The sequence below is a fragment of the Pezoporus flaviventris genome, unplaced genomic scaffold (assembly GCF_033815535.1).
Source record: "Pezoporus flaviventris isolate CSIRO_AGI_PZ_B2104156 unplaced genomic scaffold, CSIRO_AGI_Pfla_v1 ptg000252l, whole genome shotgun sequence".
Taxonomy (NCBI): Eukaryota; Metazoa; Chordata; class Aves; order Psittaciformes; family Psittacidae; genus Pezoporus; species Pezoporus flaviventris.
In genome coordinates, this window is record NW_026892799.1 from 23,145 (window position 1) to 41,978 (window position 18,834).

Below are 18,834 nucleotides of genomic sequence, written 5' to 3' on the forward strand. Positions count from 1 at the left end.
CAGTTTCCCCCTACCCCGGCGATGGGATGGAAGTGGGGCACCCATAGGGATCTCCCCATAGGCGGTGGGTGCAGGGTCCCCATGGCAGAGCCTGATGCTCCCCTCCCCTCAGCTGGGCGATGCTGTCCCAGCTCCCACCCAGCACTGGCCCTGCTGCAGAGGGGAAACTGAGGCACCGCTGGGGCCGCTCTCCCCTGCCCGGAGCAGCGGTGACTTCCCCCTTCAGCGGCCCCCGGGCGGGAGGGGGCAGAGCCGGTGCCCGGTCCCTCGCCTCCATCCGTGGGGTGCGAGGGGTGCGACAGCCGAAGCCGAGCCGAGCCGAGGCGGAGCCGAAGCGGAGCCGAAGCCGAGCCGAAGCCGAGCCGAAGCCGCCACAGGACGGCGCCGTCCACCCGCGCATTGCCCGGTGCCGGGGGGGGGTTCAGCCTCCCCGTTCGCTGCCGGTGCTGCCCCAGAGGTACCCGGCCCCCCCCCGCCATTCCCGCTAAGTGCCCCGACCCGAGAGGGCGTGTCCACATCCAGCGAGGGGAGGGCGTGGTTTGCGTCAGGAGGCGTGGCCTATGGCGGAAGTGAGGGGGCGTGGCGCGGCGCCGTGATGGTGGGTGGGCGGTGCGGCCCGGTCGCGGCCCCGCTCCCGGTGCCTGTGCCGGTCCCGGTCCCGGCCATGCGGCGGCCGTAGCCATGCACCGCGCTGAGCTGCGCGACGGGGACGCGGCGGCGGCCGCTGCGGCCTCCTACCGGGTGCTGAGCCGCCTCCTGGGCTATGTGGCCGGGCCGGAGGCGGGCGCGGCGGGCGGCTCCGTTACCGGCGCTGCGGGCGCGGGGCCGCTGGGCCTCGGCGGCGGGCGGCTGGCGGGCGGTGCGGCGCTGCGGAGCCCCCGACCGCCGCCGCAGCTGATGGTGTTCCGCAACGCGGCCGAGGGGCGGCCGGGAGAGGAGGGCGGCCCCGCGGCGGGCGGCGGGGGCCCGGCGGGAGGCGGCGGGGAACTGCTCTGCCCGCGGCACCGCTGCGCCCTGGAGCCCAAGGCGGTGACCGGGTGGGGAGCCGCGCCGGCGGGCGGGCTGGAGCTGCAGCTGGCAGCGCTGGGGCTGCGGCCGCCCGGGCTGGGCACGAAGGGACCCGCGGGGTGCCCGTGCCTCGGGCCGCCGCCGCCGCCGGCCGGGCCCGCTGCCGAGGAGACGAGCGATGCGCTGCTGGTGCTGGAGGCGCTGGAGCCCGACGAGGCCGGGAGCTGCTCCGAGGAGGAGCCGGGGTCCCCCGGCCGCGGAGCCGCCAGAGCTACCGGTAGAGGAGCTCCCGGCCCCGCGCCGCCGCCCGCGGCCCCCGGGGGAGCCGGCCCCGGCGGCAGGAAGGGCTCGCTCAAGATCCGCCTCAGCCGCCTCTTCCGCACCAAGAGCTGCAGCGGCGGCTCAGCCACCGGGGTCGCCGCCGCCGCCGCCAGCACCGAGGCCCGGCGCGCCGGGGAGCTGCCCGCCTCGGCCGGCAGCCTGACCGATGTGTGCGGGGCCCGCGGCCGCGAGCAGGAGGCGGGCAGGTACGGGGGGGGTACCGGCACCGGGGGGGCTGTGTCCGGTCTTGAAGGGGAGGTTTTGGGGGTAATAGGATGGGGGTTGTGGGGACAGGGATGGTTTTGGGGTGATGTGGAAGGGGGCTCCGGGGAGCAGAGGTGGTTTTGGGGTGGTGGGGGCTGTGGGGAGCAGTCGCCTGCGTGGAGAGCCTGGGGGCTGATGTGACAGCAGCACAGGGCATGCAGCGATGTGGCCCCACAGTACGGGGATATACGGGGTGCCAGGGCTGTGATGCCTTGGTGGAAGTGGAGGATGAGCAGGTACCACCCTGCACATGGGCATCACGGTTGTGTATGGGCTCCGAGCTGGGTTCAGGCCGCTTCCAAGCTGAGGCCTCATCTTCTGGAGCCCAGGAGAGGCAGGCGAGGAGGAACCCTCTGCTCTGGGCCTCGCATCCTTAAAGGGGATGGTGGAAAAACATCCGGGAGCAGGATCAGCGGAGAGATGGCAACGGCTGAGCAAGGAAGTGGGGCGTTCTGGGGATGGCCGCTGGTGGCTCTGTGCTGAGACCCAAGGGGCTGGTGTTTCCTCTTGCAGAATGATGTCCTGAGGCTCACCGGTGTCACCGCTGGGCTCTGGCCTCGGTGGTGGTGGTGATGGTGATGGTGGGTGATGCTCTGTAGGAGGACATAGCTGGAGGAAGTGTTGACAACCAGAGGTTGACTGGGTTTTGTTAGGCTGAAGGGATATAATCTGGGACCTGCTGGTGTGGGACCCAGGGCTGCAGCACTCCTGCTCTAGCCTCATGTCTCAGCAGAAGACATGAGCTGCTTGATGCCACCTGAGGAGGGTAAAGGGCTGATGCCTCTGGTGGCCTCCTGTGCTCCAGAAACCACCTTCTATAGCATTTCCAGCAGCAGAACTGAGATCCCTCATGGAGGAGGCAGGGGGAGCCTGCCCAAGGGCTGTGCAGGCAGCCTGGGAGCAGCATCCAGTAACTAAATGGACTTTGGGTATTGCAGCACAGCCCTTTCCCTGTGGGGTTAAGTAACCCTGTGTAAGGCTTTTGGGCTCTGTAGCCTCCTTGTTGAGGTGAAGAGTAGGGAGCTCTCCAGGCTTGCTCTGAAAGATGCTGACCTTGGCTCAGGTGTGGTAGCGGGGCACTTGCGCAGCCCAAAAGGCAACAGAGGCCAAAGTTCTGAAGCACAGGATGGGTTCTGAGATGGGGCAGCCTCAGCTCCCAGCCCTGCAGCTGCTGGGAGGGTGTTTGAGCCCTGTGAGGAGCCTGGCTTTTGCATAGGGTGGTGAAGCAGCTTTATACAACGGCTTCATTCCCTACAAATGACTGAATGGGCCTCAAATGATGACATTAATGACATAATGTTCTAATGGGCTTGTGGTTTAGGCCGTCCTGGTGCTTGATGAGAGCAGGAAGGAGTCCTAGGACCTCCTCTACCACCGGCATTAGGCAGTGCAGCGTTGGCAGTTGTGTCTTAAGCAGGTCAGGAGCAGAGAAGCACCGTTATCACTGCCTGGGTCTTGCCTCTGGTTCAGTGGTCACTTCTGCTCCAGCATCATGCAACTCCCCTGCACTAAGTAGGTGATGTTTGAGCAGAGGTTACTTCAAGGTGCCTGATGCAGCAGCTCGTGTGGTTCAGGGACTGTTCGTTGCTGCCAGCTCCAGTGTCCCTTCCTGCTCACGAGGGCTGGGTTATTTGAGTGATGCTTTTTGTGCCCTGGAGTGCAGCTCTTGTGCTTTGGGGCTGTGGGATGGGTGTGCTTGCAGCTGGCATCTCCTCTGCTGGGAGGCTGTGCAGGGCTGGGATGGTCCCTGCTGGTCCTGGAGGTCTTCTCAATGAGGAGGAGTGGTTTGGGGTGCTGGGGATGCTCATCCCTACCTAAGCAAGTTAGGTTTAGGTAAGCCAAGCTTGCTGGGAAGTGAATGTTCGTCCTCAGCAGATGGTGCTTTCCTTTTCCTCTCTTCTGCTATGGCCTTTAGTGGGCTTAACCCAGCCCAGCAAATGCTGTCCGCTGGCTTGCACCAGCGCCATCAGCAGCATGACCTCTCCTTGATTCTGCTCAGAGCTGGAGTTTATGGCCCCTGTTAATATAGGATGGATCTGGTGTTCCTATGAGCTGCTGCTGAGGTGGGCTCAGGGCAACTTTTGGGTTAATTCCTGCCTCTGCTTGCTATGGGGCTCTTGTTGCTGACTTGCAAGGTTCTTTGATGCAGGGTGCTCCCTTGGACTGTGGTGGGTGTTATCTGTCCCAGCTCCTTTTTCCTTTAAACATCCATCTGAAGCAGGATTCCTGGTATTTGGAGTCGCTGCTCAAGCTTCCCATCCAGGTAGTTGGAGGGGAAAGGGGAATGGGTTTAGGCACCGGTTCTGTGGATAGGTGGATGCAGGCAAACCTGAGCTGCAGCCAGCATCTGCTGCCCATCACTGGCCAGGTTGGTACCAGGTCCTGGTTGATAGCTCCACTGGTGACCTTGGTTCTTCACATGTCTCCATGGTATTACAAGTATAAAGTAGCACGTGGCCAGCTTGGATGGCTGGGTGAGACTTGGGATGAGTGGGAAGCACCATTTCAGCATCGTTTGGATGCTGCAGAGCTTGAGGGCAGGAGGAGGGTGTATGGAAGGCGGTTGTTTTGGGTTGGGAAGTGGAGGATCCGGTTCATGGGAATCATTTCTTGCTCTCACCCTGCTTGCTTGAAACGAGACATCTCAGGAAGTGATGGTTGTAAGACGCTGGCATAAAATGTAGCTGTTTTGGTAACAGCAAAATGCCAGCAATGCTCCTTTCCGTCTGGCTTAGTGGGAGGGAGCAGAGCTGTTACTATATTATAAGCTTCGTTGATATTAGTCCAGAAGTGTAATTTTGTATGTGTGTGTGTGGGGCTGATAATCAGGGAATCGTCTTCCTTGGAGAGGGAAAACCATCCAACCCTCGAATAGGTGTGAGAGGCTTAAAATGGGACCACTTCCAAACCTTGGAATGGGGCTGATGTATCAGGATGAGTGTTTGTAGTGTGTTTATTTGCAAGCTGATAGCTGTGAATTAATACTATGAACCCCAGTGATGTGTCTGGACACAAACAAGAGAAGCGTTTGGGCAGCTCTGTGAGGAGGTGAGGACTCCCCCATCTGCTCCACGTGGGAATATGAGCCTGGAACTCAGGTTTCTTCTCCCTCTGGGATGGCTGAGTTGCATCTGCATCTCAGAGCAGAGCTGGGGGCTGAGGCACAAGCTTAAGGCTCAGGGTCAGCCTTTTGCTGGGAGGAGGTTGGAGAGTGAAGATGATGCCCAGGAAGAACAGTGTCAGCCCTTTGCTTGCAGTGGAAGCAGTGTGCTCTGGGCTGGGAGGAGAGCTGGTCTCTGAGCTCCTGCAGGTCTCGGTGCCATCACTTGCCTGCATGCACCGGGACCGGTTCCTCTGGTCAGCACGGTGGAGTTGCACTATTCAATTGGGAGTAGCCTTGCCTGACCCACTACAGACCTGGAACAGGCTGCCCCATGCTGGGATGGGCCTTGCAGGGTGCTGGGAAGACCTTTGTCAAAGCTGACGCTGATCTTTGTTCTTGTGCTCCCCTCTTAGGTGGGACTGAGTGTCTGGCACCAGGGATGCGCTTCTCTATTGGATTCGAGTCCTGGGGGTGCCATACTCTCTGCCTCAGTTTACCAGCAGTTTCTGTGCCTACATCTGGATAAAGCCCTTGAGCACTGCAATAGGAAGGAGGGGTTTTGCGTGGCGAGAGCACGGTGCTGGCTACAGCCTTGTTATAAACCCACTGGTTTGGAAAGCATGGGAGCTGCTGGCTCCTCGTCAGAGGCGCATCTTTAGCTGCTTCCATCCATGTCCCCAGCGCCGGGTGTAGCTCGCCTGCCCTTCAGCTGCAGTTTGGCACCCTTTTGGGGGAGATGGTGTCCTCCAAACGCAGCGGGAGGGCACTCGATGCCCTCGCTCCAGGCACAGCCCCTCGTTGCCCAGGGACCAAACCTGTTTGTCAAAGGCATTTGGCAACGGCTGCTGCGGAGCGAGAGGGAGACGGCGGTTGGGAAACAGCTTCTGGGCTCTGGTTAGCACAGCTGCTTGGGGTTCTTCTTCCTAAAGGCTTTATTAATTCCCTACTTACGGATGTGCTTCGGAGCAGGACGCAGACCTGGCTTTACTGGTTCACTGCCCTACTTAGGCTAAAGCACTGCTCTAGAAGTCCAATAAACACAAAGCAATGAGGTGTCTCTCGCTCCTGGAGCGAGGCACGGGGAAGGCTCTCCTGGTTGGAGGAGGTCAGAAGGGGTTTCCTTGTGCTGGAATGCCTCCTCTCCACTGACAACGTTTTCCTTATTTCCCATAGGAAACACAGACTGACAAGAACTCAAAGTGCCTTTTCCCCGGTTGTGTTCAGCCCCCTCTTCACAGGTAAGGGTGCGCAGTTGGTGTTTAAGGATACTTTGGGTTGAAGGGACCTTAAAGCTCCTCCAGCTCCAACCCCTGCCAGGGGCAGGGACCCCTTCCACTGGAGCAGCTTGCTCCAAGCCCCTGTGCCTTGAACACTGCCAGGGATGGGGCAGCCACAGCTTCTCTGGGCACCCTGTGCCAGCGCCTCAGCACCCTCACAGGGAAGAGCTTCTGCCTAAGAGCTCATCTCAGTCTCCCCTCTGGCAGGTTCAAGCCATTCCCCTTGGCCTGTCCCTACAGGCCCTCTTAAGAAGTCCCTTTCCATGGTTGCACATCAGCATTTTGCAATTCCTCCTGTTGAAACACAAGTTGGAGGTGAAGGTCCTGGTCCTTCCTCTGCACAGGGCTCTGCATCCGGGGCGTTTGGAAGATCCCTGACAGAGCAAAGGCATTTGACTCGAGAAGGGCTAAGACCAAGCCCTGCTTCCCACCTGGACCATACATCACCGTTGGTGGCTCTGCAGTGGGAATTGAAACCTCATTTGTGGAGCATGGTTTCCCCTTTCCCCTTGTCCTGCTGGTTTCTGACCTTCCCTTTTCTGCTGGGCAGGCATGGGGGGGGGGAGCTGGTTTATAAATGGTGTGAGGGGGAAGTCCTGCTCTGCTGGTGGCTGGAAGCTGTAGGACTGCAAAGCTCCCAGTCATGGTCATGTGCCTCTTGTGGTCTGGGTTTGTAGTCAGAACGGTCCCAGCCATAGGGCTTGGGGCTTCCTTGCGTGACTCCTGTCTCCAGGCTTGCATGAGCAGGAATCTAAGGGCACAAGTGAGTATTTATTGGCTTGGGAGGGGTTTCCATGGCCTGTTATGGAGGGCAGGTTCAAAATAGATTCATATTGAGGGTCTTAGTGCAGAGCAGAGGAGTCAAAACGGGATTGTGCAGCCATAGCTGCCTTAAAGCTGGTGGGGAGAGCTTGAAAGCCTCTTGTTGTTGGCGTAGGTGATGGAGAGTGGGGGGTGTTTTGTGCCCCTGAGCAGGGCAAAGCCTCTTTGGAGTGCAGTGGTGAACTCTTCTCTTCCTCCAAACTGGTTTAAACATCAGAGAAGTTGCCTTCAAGGCAGAGCATTCGTTTGACTTGCCTGAAAGTAGGAACTGGAAGCTTCTGATCCTGATGTTTCCTGTAGCTCCTTCAGCTCTTGCAGAAGGGGAGTCACTCGGGGGTGATTCAGCTGTGCTGGGGCTTGTTCTCTCCTCCATTCCCACATCCTTTCAGCCCGTGTCCTGAGGATGGGGTGGCACGTTGAGGACTTGTTCCTCGTGTGATGGGACTCTGTTCCTCAGTGTCGCCTTGCAAATCAGGGCTGGTGCAGGCAGAAGCTGCTTCTGCTGCTTTGTCGCCTGTTGCTGGGGGAAGCTGTGAGTGTAAATGCAATAGTGACAGTGCCCTTGGAGGGTTTTTTCCTGGCCAGAAAACCATGGCATCATCCCCAGAGTGAGGATCTGGCTTTGGGTCGGTGCTGACTTCAGTCTTGCACTGCTTGGTTTCTTTCATGGCTCCTGCATTGTGGGGTTTCTGAGGCTGGGACAGAATTCAAATGGACTGTCCCAGCTTGCATGAATTCCTTGGGGACTTGCTTCCAGGTTTGTCTGTGGCGTGAGGAAAGGCCTTTGGGAAGGCTCTCCTTCCCTTCCCTGACCTCTCCTTGAGCACCCCTTGGAAGCATAAGCCCATCACAGCCCCTCCTGCTGCCTTGGGAAGGGTTGCAAGCTGAGTTCCTGGCCCCCCCCCCCCCCCCTTAGCCTGGTTGGCTTTTGGGTTTGTTTGTCCAAGGTGGATGCAGCTTGGGCACTTTATTGTTAAGGTGTGGAAATGAAGGAGTGGTTGTGTGCATGTGTGTGTGCTCACACCCTTAACCCCCCAGGGAGAAGGTACCTTGGATAATACCCACCCTAAATACTCCTCCTGCCATCGCTTATTAATAGACAGGAGTCTTAAAAGCAGAAGGAAGCTGAGTCAATCTTGTCCTCTCTAATGCATGGTGAATACACTGTCAGATGGGTGATGCTGTGCGTGGTATCTGGAGCAGGAGAGGAGCTCCCTGCCCACAGGAATTGAAATCTAAGGCAGCCAGATCTTGTTGTCCTTGAGACCATGGTTCGGATCTTTGGGATGATGGGGTTCCGGTGCTGGTGTCCATCAGAGCCTGGTTAAACTCAGTGTTAAGCCTTGGCTGTGGTAGCACCCCTAGGGATCTCTCTTTGGGATTTGGGTGTTTTCCTTTTGCCTCTGTATCAGCCCAATACCGAGGCTGATGCTTTGACCTGGATTTGCTGCCTTCCTTTCTCTCCCATGATTTTAGGCTCATTTTAAGCTTTTCTGGCTTGAAGTTAGACATCTTAATTTGTGTGGTTATTTTCCCCCAGCAGTATCCTGGGTCTGAAGCCTTTTTAGTGCTCAGCAAATTCCACTTTTTAAATGTTAAAGCCTGTCCAGTTCCCTCGTATTAATCTGAAGAGCTGGTACCCTCCTGGCCTTTGGCATTAAAGTGCAGCGCTTGATGAGCTCTGCTTGCTGTGAACTTGCCTTCCTCATCCCAGCATCCTGACGTTGGACTCCAGGGGGATTCAGGACTGGTGTCGTTCTCCTCTGCCTGACCTTTGGGCTACAGCAGCTGAGCTAATCCATGTCTCCAAAGGGAAGCAACTAACGAGATGGTGTTCTAAACCCTGCCGAGGTTCCTGCCCCGTTCCCCCTCCACGTGCCCTGGAGCAGGTGTGATACTGATGCTCTTGCTCTGCCAACCCTCAGGTGAAACGGTGTCGCTGGTGGACGTGGACATCTCGCAGCGAGGACTGACCTCCCCTCACCCTCCGACTCCACCACCACCACCACGACGAAGCCTCAGCCTGCTAGGTACTGTCTTGGAGAGCATCCTTGCCCTGTGTCCCTATGGGAGCGTAGGAACTGCCCATCTGCCTGTGTAGGGAGGGAAGGGGAGAGCCTTGAGCATCCCTGGCATTGGGCTCGCTGCCTGCTCACCCTTCCCTAGGAGGGGATTGCTTTTGCTCTTCGTTGACAGGCTCAGTGTTTCTCCTGGATCAGCCAGGAGGGGAGGGTGATGGGGCAGCAATGTGAGGTGGGGAGGGAACGTGTTGGTTTTGTAGCATTTCTGCTGCTTTTGGGAACTGCTCCCCTTCCTACCCATCACCCAGCGAGGCCGGTTCCTTTCTGTGCTCTGGAGTCACTGGAGGCTGCATGGGAGCTCACCAGGAGGCAGGCTCAGCTGCTCTTCATCCTCCTCTGGAGGAGGCTGCTCTGAGAAGAAGCTAAGGATGGGTCAAGTCAGCCTTAGGCAGCAGCACCTTAAACTGCACATCCCATGTGCTGGGCCTGTGAAACCTCCTTTAAATGCCTGTATTATGCATGTGAGGGGCTGGAAACCAGCCTCCCCCACTCTTGGGGAGCATGTGAAGCTCCAAGCTGGTGTGAAGCAGCAGCAAGAGGAGGATGCTGAGCTGCTGGTGGGAAGCTCCATCTTGGCTGCCCCAGGCAGCACCAAGGGCTGGTTTGCTCGGGTGTGTGTCAGGCAGTGCAGAGCTCGCTTGCTTTCCTGTTTTCTGAATCTCTCTTGCCTCTGTTCTCTCCTAGATGATATCAGTGGGACGCTGCCTACATCTGTCCTAGTGGGTCCAATGGGCTCCTCCCTGCAGTCTTTCCCTCTGCCTCCGCCTCCTCCACCCCATGCCCCAGGTCAGCTTAGCTTTAGCAGCAAGGCTCTGGCTTTCCCTTGAGGGATCTGGAACCTTCTGGGGTTTTATTTGGTGAATTCTAAGGCTGCACTTTGGGCTTTCACAGCAGCGGTGCTGCCTGCGGTGCCTGCCGGGGGCCGTGTGGTCCTGCACTGCTGAGTGCTCAGGCACTCTTGTGTCAAGGCTCCTGTTTCCATGTGGCTCTCGTTGCTCACAGGGGTTTTGCTGAAGCTCATCCCTGCACCAGCTTTATCCTCAGTTCAGCATCTCCCGTTTGCTCTGATTCCTCTTGGGTTCAGCCCACCCCAGTTTGTGCTGTGTCAGGGAGCATGGTAATGAGTGGCAGGGATGGGAGAGAGCTGTGGGAGCAGGGTTTGGTGCAGGAGCCCCAGCTCTGCCAGCCAGCCTGGTGTGCATCCAACTGACCAGCACACTGGGATGCTTCCTGTGCATTTACCCTCCTGCTTTCAGTTTCCTTCAGCACCCATAGAGCTTTAACTGCCCCTTTTTCAGGCTGTGCTTGTTCTTTCCAATGGGTGCTGCAGGGCACTTCCCTGGCCTTCCCTCCGAGCTAGCAGAAAGAAATAGCAGCGAAGGCACTGAATTAGTCACCTTGGAGGAGCAGGTAGTGACTCCCCTGCATCCTTCACAAGGACATTGCCCTCCCATGACTCAGCCCAGCTTCCTCCTCCCCACTGCAGCTCCTGCATCTTGACCTCCAGAGCCATGCGAGGGGGACGGGGCGACTCAGCCTTGTGCTGAGCTCCCCAAGGGGTGACCAAGGCCTGGGCTGTGTTTCCCTCTGCAGATGCCTTCCCACGGATTGTCCCTCTGAGGCCCATGGAGGCGATGCCCGGCCAGCCCGCCCAGCACCTCCAGTGCCCCCTGTACCGCCCCGACTCCAGCAGCTTCGCAGCCAGCTTGCGGGAGCTGGAGAAGGTAATGGGGATGTGGGTTGGTGGCAGCAGCCCCAAGGGAAAGGCTCTGGGTCTAAGCTCTGCTTTCGGGTCTAATCGTCCCCTTTACAGACTTCATAGAGTGGTTTGGGTTGGAAAAGGCCTCAAGATCATCTAGTTCCAACCCCCTGCCATGGGCAGGGATGCCTCACACTAGAAGTGGGTAGACTTGGGAGCACAAGATTAGGGTAGGACTGGAAAAAGCCTCCTGCCTTTCTCCCAGTGAGGTCTTCGAGTCATTGTGTGGAATGGAATGCTTTCACCTCATCTGTTCTTTCACTGCTTTTAGGTGGTAAGGGATGTGATGGTGCACTCTCATCCAGGAGTAAGTCCCAGCCATTCCTCCTCCTGGTTGGACACAACAGGGCACTTCCAATTTAGCACTTAAAAGGAATTAACAACGGGAGCAAATCCTATTGTGTTTGATTGCTGATGTTCTGCTGTCTCTCTTCCTAGTGTGGCTGGTACTGGGGACCGATGAACTGGGAGGATGCAGAGATGAAGCTGAAGGGGAAACCAGATGGGTCCTTTCTGGTCCGAGACAGTTCTGACCCTCGTTACATCCTGAGCCTCAGCTTTCGGTCGCAGGGCATCACCCATCACACCAGGATGGAGCACTACAGAGGTAAGAGCCATGCATGGGTGGTTCTGGGGATGCTGCTGACCGCAGAGGCCTGTGGCTGGGGACCAGTCTGATCTCAAGGTCCCAAAGCAGTGCTCTGGGTGCAGAGCTGGTGAAAGAAGGGGAGCAGCATCACTGTGTCCTCACTCTTGTGCTGAGGTTCTGTGAGAGGCCTTAGAAGCCGGCTTTGACTTTGCTTCTTGGGCTTCAAGAAGCAACTCTCCTTAAAACTGGGGAGCACCAGAGCTCCCTCAGGCCTTGCTTTGGAAAACTTGGCCTGAAGAAAATGAGGATGGCGGGATCCTTGGGACCCTGTGTCACTGGGATGTGAGGTACAGCACAAGCCATCACCCGTCAGCTTTTCTCCCTGCGAAAGGAGAAGTGATCTCAACGTGTGGCAGCTCAGCACCTTGCTTGGTTCTCCCCCTGCCCAGGGATGCTTAGCAGTGGGATCACCTGCAGTAGGTCCCAGGCTGAGGCCTTAGCTCCACGTGTGGTTTCCTGTACTGACCCCTCGTGCGCACTGTCCTCAGGCTGAGGATAATGCCCAAGAGGCTCCATGGAGCTGCCCTGTGACCAGTGGGCAAGCTTTAATAACAGCTGCCTAGAGAGCCTTGTCATTAACAAATAATAGGGTCAGAGGCTTCCCAGCCAACCTGCTGCAGAAAACAGTGGTTTGCAGCCCTTCAGAGCAAAGCTCATCCTTTTCTCCTTGTCCTTGCTCCAGGGATGCTGCTGTTCTCTTCCAGTTGTGCTAGGCAAACCTGGCAGCTCTTCTGCTCTGGAGCCCCTCGGATGGGGAGGTGGCCCAATATTCATTGTAACCCCTCTAGAGCCGGTTCCCCTGTCCCTGACCATTGCTTGAGAAGGAAGGATCTTCATCACCCTGGCTTTGTATAGAAACTGCATGAATCTCTTTCAGGTGGAGGGGATGGGAGGCTGCCTGTGCCATGGATTCTCTTCCATAACTGAGTTTTGGAGCGAGCTTGTCTGGCTGCTTACTTTGGGGTTGGGATATTTCCCTTCTCTGAGCATCCTTAGCCCAGCATCCTTCCCTTTCCTCACTCTTCTCTTGTTGCAAGGATGGAGCTTGGTGCTCCCACCTTCCCTCGAGCATCTCTCCCAGCCATGGCATCACATCAAGGAGTGCATTTTTTGGGTGCAGTGCTTGGGTCTATGTGGGGCAGCAGCCCTGTGCTCCCCCCCACACACCCTAGGCCTGGCTGCCTTGTGCTGAATGGGCTGCAGCACCCTGGAAAACTGCAGACTGGAGCACTTTGCTAAACCAATGAAGATGATAAATGGTGAGGCTGGGGGAATGGTAAGAGAGCAGTGCTTGACCTTCAGGTTCTAAGTAGATGAGCAGAAGAAACCAGCATTTATTTGTCTATTTTTAGGCAGGCTGAGGATGCTGGTGCTTGTCCTTTGCAGTCACTGACCAAGGGCTCATACAGGACCAGGATTCCCAAGAATTACCTGTGCTTGCTGATCCTGGACGTTTAGCACGTGCTAACCCAGATCACTGCTCCCAAACTGGCCTGTGGCAAGGGTGAGAGGTATCTCCTCCCAGTAAAGCCTTACTGGAGCAAGCCGTGGGCTGTCTATAGCCCTGTATTGCTGCTTGCTGTCCACCCTGTATAAAACTGTGAGTGCTGGCCATCCAACAGAGCTCCTTCCTCTCGTCTTCCTGTGGCAGGTTGGTGCTGCAGAGCCTGTGATGGTGCTGGGGGGGGGGGGCTGCTGGCCTGGGTACCTCTGATTCGGCTGGCGACAGGGGCTAAATGGCTGCGTTTTGGTGCAAGGAAGGAGGTGTCTGCTTGCAGCACGAAGCCTGTGACACCGGTCTGATGTGAGGCTTCAACTCAACCTGTTTGGAGGTCTGTAAGCAGGGTAGAGGGCCTGCTTGCCCCCCGTGGCCCCTTTCCAGTGCTGCTCCAGCTCAATGCACCGCGTCGGGTGGCAGCACAGGCAGGGCTGCATCCGTGTGCCTCGCCCCTGCTTCTAGCTCGACAGTCATTTGGATTAAGGGGTTTGGAACAGCAAGCAAGGACATAAAGCTGCTGAAATAAGTGATCCTTGACAGCCCTAGGGCTGGCAGAAGAGGACTCCAACACCTGGCTCACTGCTTTTACATACACCCCTATGTGTGGGCTGAAGCGCTCCGATGCGGCGGCTTGCTTTGCGAGTGCTGTTGAGGGGATGCTGCAGAGGGGCAGGGACATCTCTTAATGCTCTGTTCCAATATGTTTTGGTAGTTTTAGAGCCAGCAGTTGTTGCAGGCTGCTCGCAAGTTCAGGTAAGCTTGACCTGAGGTCATCCTTGGGTTATAGAGCACTGGTTCCAGTGGAACAGCATCTTCGCAAGCTGGTGTTTCCTTTTAGTGCCCTTCCTAGGTTAAGTTGTCTGCCTGGGGCATTCACCTGGCCTTTGAGAGCATCACTCATGGCTGAATGGCTCCTCTTGCTACCAGTGCTCCTGTAACATGAGGCCTTTTCTGTTCTGTTGGAAGGGACCTTCAGCCTCTGGTGCCATCCCAAGTTTGAAGACCGCTGCCAGTCCGTGGTGGAGTTCATAAAGAGAGCAATCATGCACTCCAAAAACGGGAAGTTCCTCTACTTCCTCCGATCCAGGGTTCCAGGTGAGTGTCCTGCTCTGCCTCTGGGGGAGGCTTTACTCTGTCATCAGCTGCTGGTCTGTCTTAGAGAGCCAGTTTAATGTGGCTTTGCTGGGATGGGCTCAGTGCATCCTGCTCCGCATCCTTGCCCACTGACTTCAGAAGGATCCTGAGGAGCACATCCCTTGCACCACTTACTGTGGTAAGGAGACCTCCTGAAACTTCCTTTCCAGGAGTGTGGAAGCATAATACAAACTCACACTATGACAAATGGAGCTGGAGACTGGAATGCTACTCCCTCAACAAGCAGCTGTTTGGCTACTAAAGCTCCTCTTTCTTCCCTCCCCCAGTCTCAGTGCTGCTGTTCTTAAGAACCACTCCATACTTTGTAGTTTCCCAGCTCTCCCTTAGCTGAAACCCACCTGGGGCTGTCAGGAGGGAGAGACGTTAAGCTGAGCTGTGGGAACGTTTCCAAGTGTGAGCTCAAAGTGAGCCTCCAGCTCGCTTGATAGATGCTGTAGATTCAGAGTCCCTGGGGGGGACCCTGATGCCAGAGCCCATCAACAGGCAGGTGCTTGCAAGCAGGGAGGGAGTGTTAGCGAAGCTTTGTTGGAGCATGTTTGATTGCATGCTGCTGGGATTGCAAAGTGCTTGTTTCCCCATCCATCAAGCTTTGGCTCCTTAAATGGGCTCGCATCTCCTGCCTGCTAAATCTGGGCAGGCAACTGGACCAGTGTCCTTGGTGCTTTTTGTTTCACTCGTTTGTCCTGGTGTACCAGCAAGCTGGCCAAAAAAACCCAGTGTGAAAGGAAGGGGAGAGCTTGCCAAGTGGGCAAATGTGCCCCTTAATTGTGAGGGAGCAGCAGTGGGGAACAGGATCTGGAGGGCGGGTGAGTGGGGATGCTGGGAACAAAAGGGAGCAGGAATGGGAACGCTGCCGTGGTGAGGTGGGTGATGGCAGTGAAGCAGAGGGGAGCAGGACTGATGAGTGTGAGGATTCCTGCAGTAAATTTGTTCCCTATCTCCTTTGCCATTGTGCCTGCAGACCCTGATGGTGACCTCTGTGCCACTGCAGCATGGAGAGGATTTGGCCCAAAGAGTTTCTGGTCTGGAGGAGGGATGGGATGCTCCTCTGCAGGGTTCCCAGCAGTGCTGGAATCACAGCCTGAATCTGTTCAGTGTTGCCCTCTGCTGCAGGCACTGCCAATAACTGGAGAGCTGATGCAGAACATGGCTGTGCTTTGGGAGGAGAGGGACAGGAAGCTGGTTTTGCAATGTATCCTCCCTTCAAACAATCCTTTCCACTTCAAGATGCTTTCCTTTCCTGATCCTGACACCTCTCCCCTTTGAGAATAGGGCTTTGAGGGCTGAGGCCTCCAGGGAAATACCTCAGAAAGCACTTGCTCTAGAAAATATCAAGAAAAGAGCCCCACCAAGCAGTGCTGGAGGGTCCCCCCCCATAGGCTGTGCTGGCTCCCGGTCCTGCACCTCTCCATCCGGGTGCAGCACTGAACCCGGGTGCTTCTTCGAGTCGCTGCTCCTTGATCCATGCAAAACGAGGTCTCGCCCCGATGCCTCATCTTCAACGGGGGAACCCTGAGGACCTGCGTGGCCCGGGGTGCTCCTTGGTGCTGTTCTCCTGCCCACACGTTAACTGCTGCTCGGAGGAAGGGGCAGTTTCCAGCTCGCATCTGGCTCCTGGCAGCGAGGCATGCGGCGAGCTCAGTGTGCGGAGCTCGTGCTGCCGCCCCGTAGCTGCTGGCTGAGCTCCCAGAGGCTAATTCCTTTCTGTAAGAGAATAGGGGAGATGGGAAGGGGCGGGGGGGGGAGAATCCAGCCTTCAATTGATTGCTGTTCTTTGCTTTCTCAAAAGCTGGCTCACAGCTTCCTGAGCTGCCCGGAGCAGTTTTGAGCCCATCTTAGTGTGAAGAGCTTTCCCTTTTCTCCTTTCTCTCCATTGCCCTCGGAGACAAGCCAGCAGGAGGGGGTTAGAGTGTAGCTGGCTTTGAATCCCGCTGCAAAGACAGATAAAACCTTGTGCTGTGAATGAACCCAGCTCCCAAAGAGCCTCCCTGGTGCTCCTGCACCGACCCCTTGGTTCTGAGGGCTCGATTGTTGCCTGTAACGCTGATAGAGGAGGTGGGGTGGAGGGAAAGCTGGATGCAACTCGCTTCCAGCCCTGCGAGGCTGCTGCCTGCGTGGGGAGCTGCCTTTGTGCCCAGCCTCGTGACCCCAAGAATGAGCAGCTTGAGCTGGCCAAATCCTCCAGCTTTTTAATGCTGCGCAAGAACTGCCCAGAGGCTTGTGCAGAGCAAAGCCTACGTGCGGCTCATGCTGCCTGCCCTCTCCTTTGCCTTCCTCCTGCCTCCCTTCCAGGCTCTGGGGCTTCTCAGTATAAGCGATGCTTCATCTACGACTCCACGGAGGGGGGTGGTTGGGAGGTTGTGGTATCCCAGGATCTGCTTTGCCACAGTCACCCCATGACCTCCAAACCGGTGCTGCGTTGTGGGGAAGGCTGAACCCTGGAAGGTTTGGCTCCCCATTCCCAAGCAGCATCAAGGCAGCGGGCTCCTGGGATGACGCGCTATCAACTGCAGCCTTGCGGAGAGCTCCGGCTTTTCCTTGCTGCATCAAGAGTGGTTTCGTTCTAACATAACACCTCCAACACTGCTTTATTCCCAAGGTCTCCCTCCGACGCCCGTGCAGCTGCTGTATCCAGTCTCCAGGTTCAGCAATGTCAAATCCCTTCAGCACCTTTGCCGCTTTCGGATCAGGCAGTTGGTCCGAATAGACCACATTCCCGAGCTCCCGCTGCCCAAGTAAGGCGCTTTGGTTTCCTCCCTGACCCTCACCTTAGGAGCAAGAAGTTGTCTGTACCTGCAGCGAGGGCTCTGGGAGGGAATAGAATAGAATCAGAACAGTTCGGGTTGGAAAGGACCTTAAGATCATCCAGTTCCAACCCCCCTGCTATGGGCAGGGACACCTCACACTAAACAATCTCACCCAAGGCCTCGTCCAACCTGGCTTTGAACACTGCCAGGGATGGAGCATTCACAACCTCCCTGGGCAACCCATTCCAGTGCCTCAGCACCCTAACAGGAAAGAATTTCCTCCTTAGATCCAACCTAAACTTCCCCTGTTTCAGTTTTAACCCGTTACCCCATGTCCTGTCACTACAGTCTCTAATGAAGAGTCCCTCTCCAGCATCCCTATAGGCCCCCTAAATAGTTGGCTTCTTCAGCCTTGGGATAACATGATAAATATCCTGAGGTGTGTAGGGATGTGTACAGGAATGGTGACCAGCTCAGGAGTGAGGTGCTACCTGCCTATGGCAAAGCTTCTAGGTACAGGCTCCTGTTCCTGCTGGATGTGGGTGGGCTGGGGGAGAGGTTCTGGTTATCCTGGTGCTGGTTGGTGTGGTGGTGGTGGTTCAGGGTTAAAGCTTCTGCCCATTCCTTCCCCAGGCCCCTCATCTCCTACATCCGCAAGTTCTACTACTACGACCCGCAGGAGGAGGTGTATCTGTCACTGAAGGAAGCTCAGCTCATCTCCAAACAGAAGCAGGAGACCGAATCCTCCACGTAGCGAGGCTGCCTCACTCACCTTGTTGCTGTCACTGATGGTACGTGTGTGCTGCTGCTCTGTGGGGTCAAACACAGATCATCCTATTCCCTTGGATTGCAATGAAAGCACAAAACACCCTCCCAGAGGAGCTGTGGCTTGACCATAGCTTTCCTTGTGCACGTTTGGGCCCATACAAACCTGTGCTCATGCTTGTGCAAACCAGCTGGAGCCTGGCTGCTTGATCCCTCTTCCCCTTTATTCTCCCCACTAGGAATTTGATTGTTGCCATCCTGTAAGCCCAAGCCTGGCTGTGGTGGAAGGAGGCACGCACGGGGAGCCTGCTTCTGCGGGGCTGCTTCTGCTCTCGAGCTCTTTTGTACAGAGAAGAGGGTTCAAGACTCCTGAGAAGCGCAGTGGAAGGGGGAACAAGAGCCTCAGCTCCTGCCTGAGGGAGAGGGGAGACAGCTGAGCCCAGCTCGTGGACTCCTTGCGGAACCAAGAATGTCCTGGCACTATTTATGACTTTGGGAAAGTTTTATTTTTCAATGTCTTTTGGGTTTGGTTTTATTTTCAGCATGAGAAATAACTGTCTTATGATGAGCTGAAGTTTATTGTCCTCCCTTGGAAACTTCAAGGGGGAGAGGAAGAGAGATGGGGACTCTCTGGGAAGGTCATTGCTCCAGGTGGGATGGCAAGACTGGTCTTGAGCCCTTACTGATGGGGAGATGCAGCCAGAGAGCTGTTTGGAGGCAAGCCTGAGCCACGGCGACCTGCAGCTACGGGGAATAAGCTCTGGGAAGCATGGAGCTCTGAACCAGTGGGCAGCTGAGCTTTGCAGGATGGGCCCAAGGAAGGAAGGAAGAGCACGGGAGCCTGTTTGGATGTCGTGGAGCCTTCTGCCAAAGGGAATGGCTGCTGCTGCACTGCAATCCTGGGCTGCTCCTCTGAGGGGGCATCGTTCCCTTAGCGAACACTGGAAGGTTTGGCTGAGCCTCTGCTAAGTGGAAGGAAGGTGGCAAAGCTGCGGCTGCAGCTGCAGTCCGTGGACCAAAGGTACTTGCTCCAGCCATCTCAGTCCTGCAGAGCCACGGGATGTGCACTTTCAGCCTTTGGCTGTCTCCAGAAGCTGTGAATGAAGTGGCTTTGTGCCGAGCTATGAAGGATCTCGACTGGGAGTTGCTGGGGCATTAAGAGGCATCTCTAGGCTGACTTGGAGCCAGAAGCAGATTAAGTGAGGCTTCTCCTGGAGCAGCATCTGAGCTCTGAGCTTGCTGCTCCCTCCTCTCCCTGGGATGTCCCCGGAACCACAGCAGTTCAGAAACAGTAAAGCCAAGAGAGGTGGTTGCTCTTGCTGTGTTTCTGGGCTTGGCATTGGCTAAAAGACCCCTTCACCCCTTCAAATCCTGGTCTGCAAAGA

The 18,834-nt window shown here is 56.6% G+C and overlaps 1 protein-coding gene across 1 annotated transcript; it reads left to right on the forward strand.

Annotated features, from left to right (window-relative positions):
* The first annotated feature begins 626 nt into the window (after nucleotides 1–626).
* Nucleotides 627–18,248, forward strand: SOCS7 (suppressor of cytokine signaling 7). Its single transcript, XM_061442724.1, has 10 exons — nucleotides 627–1,535; nucleotides 5,870–5,934; nucleotides 8,721–8,825; nucleotides 9,561–9,662; nucleotides 10,470–10,600; nucleotides 11,074–11,242; nucleotides 13,749–13,877; nucleotides 16,537–16,672; nucleotides 17,318–17,475; nucleotides 17,689–18,248. Exons 1-9 carry the CDS (start codon nucleotides 682–684, stop codon nucleotides 17,436–17,438), a joined length of 1,812 nt encoding a protein of 603 aa, XP_061298708.1. The 5' UTR covers nucleotides 627–681; the 3' UTR covers nucleotides 17,439–17,475; nucleotides 17,689–18,248.
* Nucleotides 18,249–18,834: the final 586 nt, after the last annotated feature.

Excerpts from the sequence above, each read along its gene's own strand:
- SOCS7 (XM_061442724.1), top strand. The coding sequence starts at position 682 with ATGCACCGCGCTGAGCTGCGCGACGGGGACGCGGCGGCGGCCGCTGCG. Across the intron at positions 8,826-9,560 it reads ACGAAGCCTCAGCCTGCTAG|ATGATATCAGTGGGACGCTG; the intron begins GTACTGTCTTGG and ends GTTCTCTCCTAG. Across the intron at positions 16,673-17,317 it reads CCCGAGCTCCCGCTGCCCAA|GCCCCTCATCTCCTACATCC; the intron begins GTAAGGCGCTTT and ends TTCCTTCCCCAG.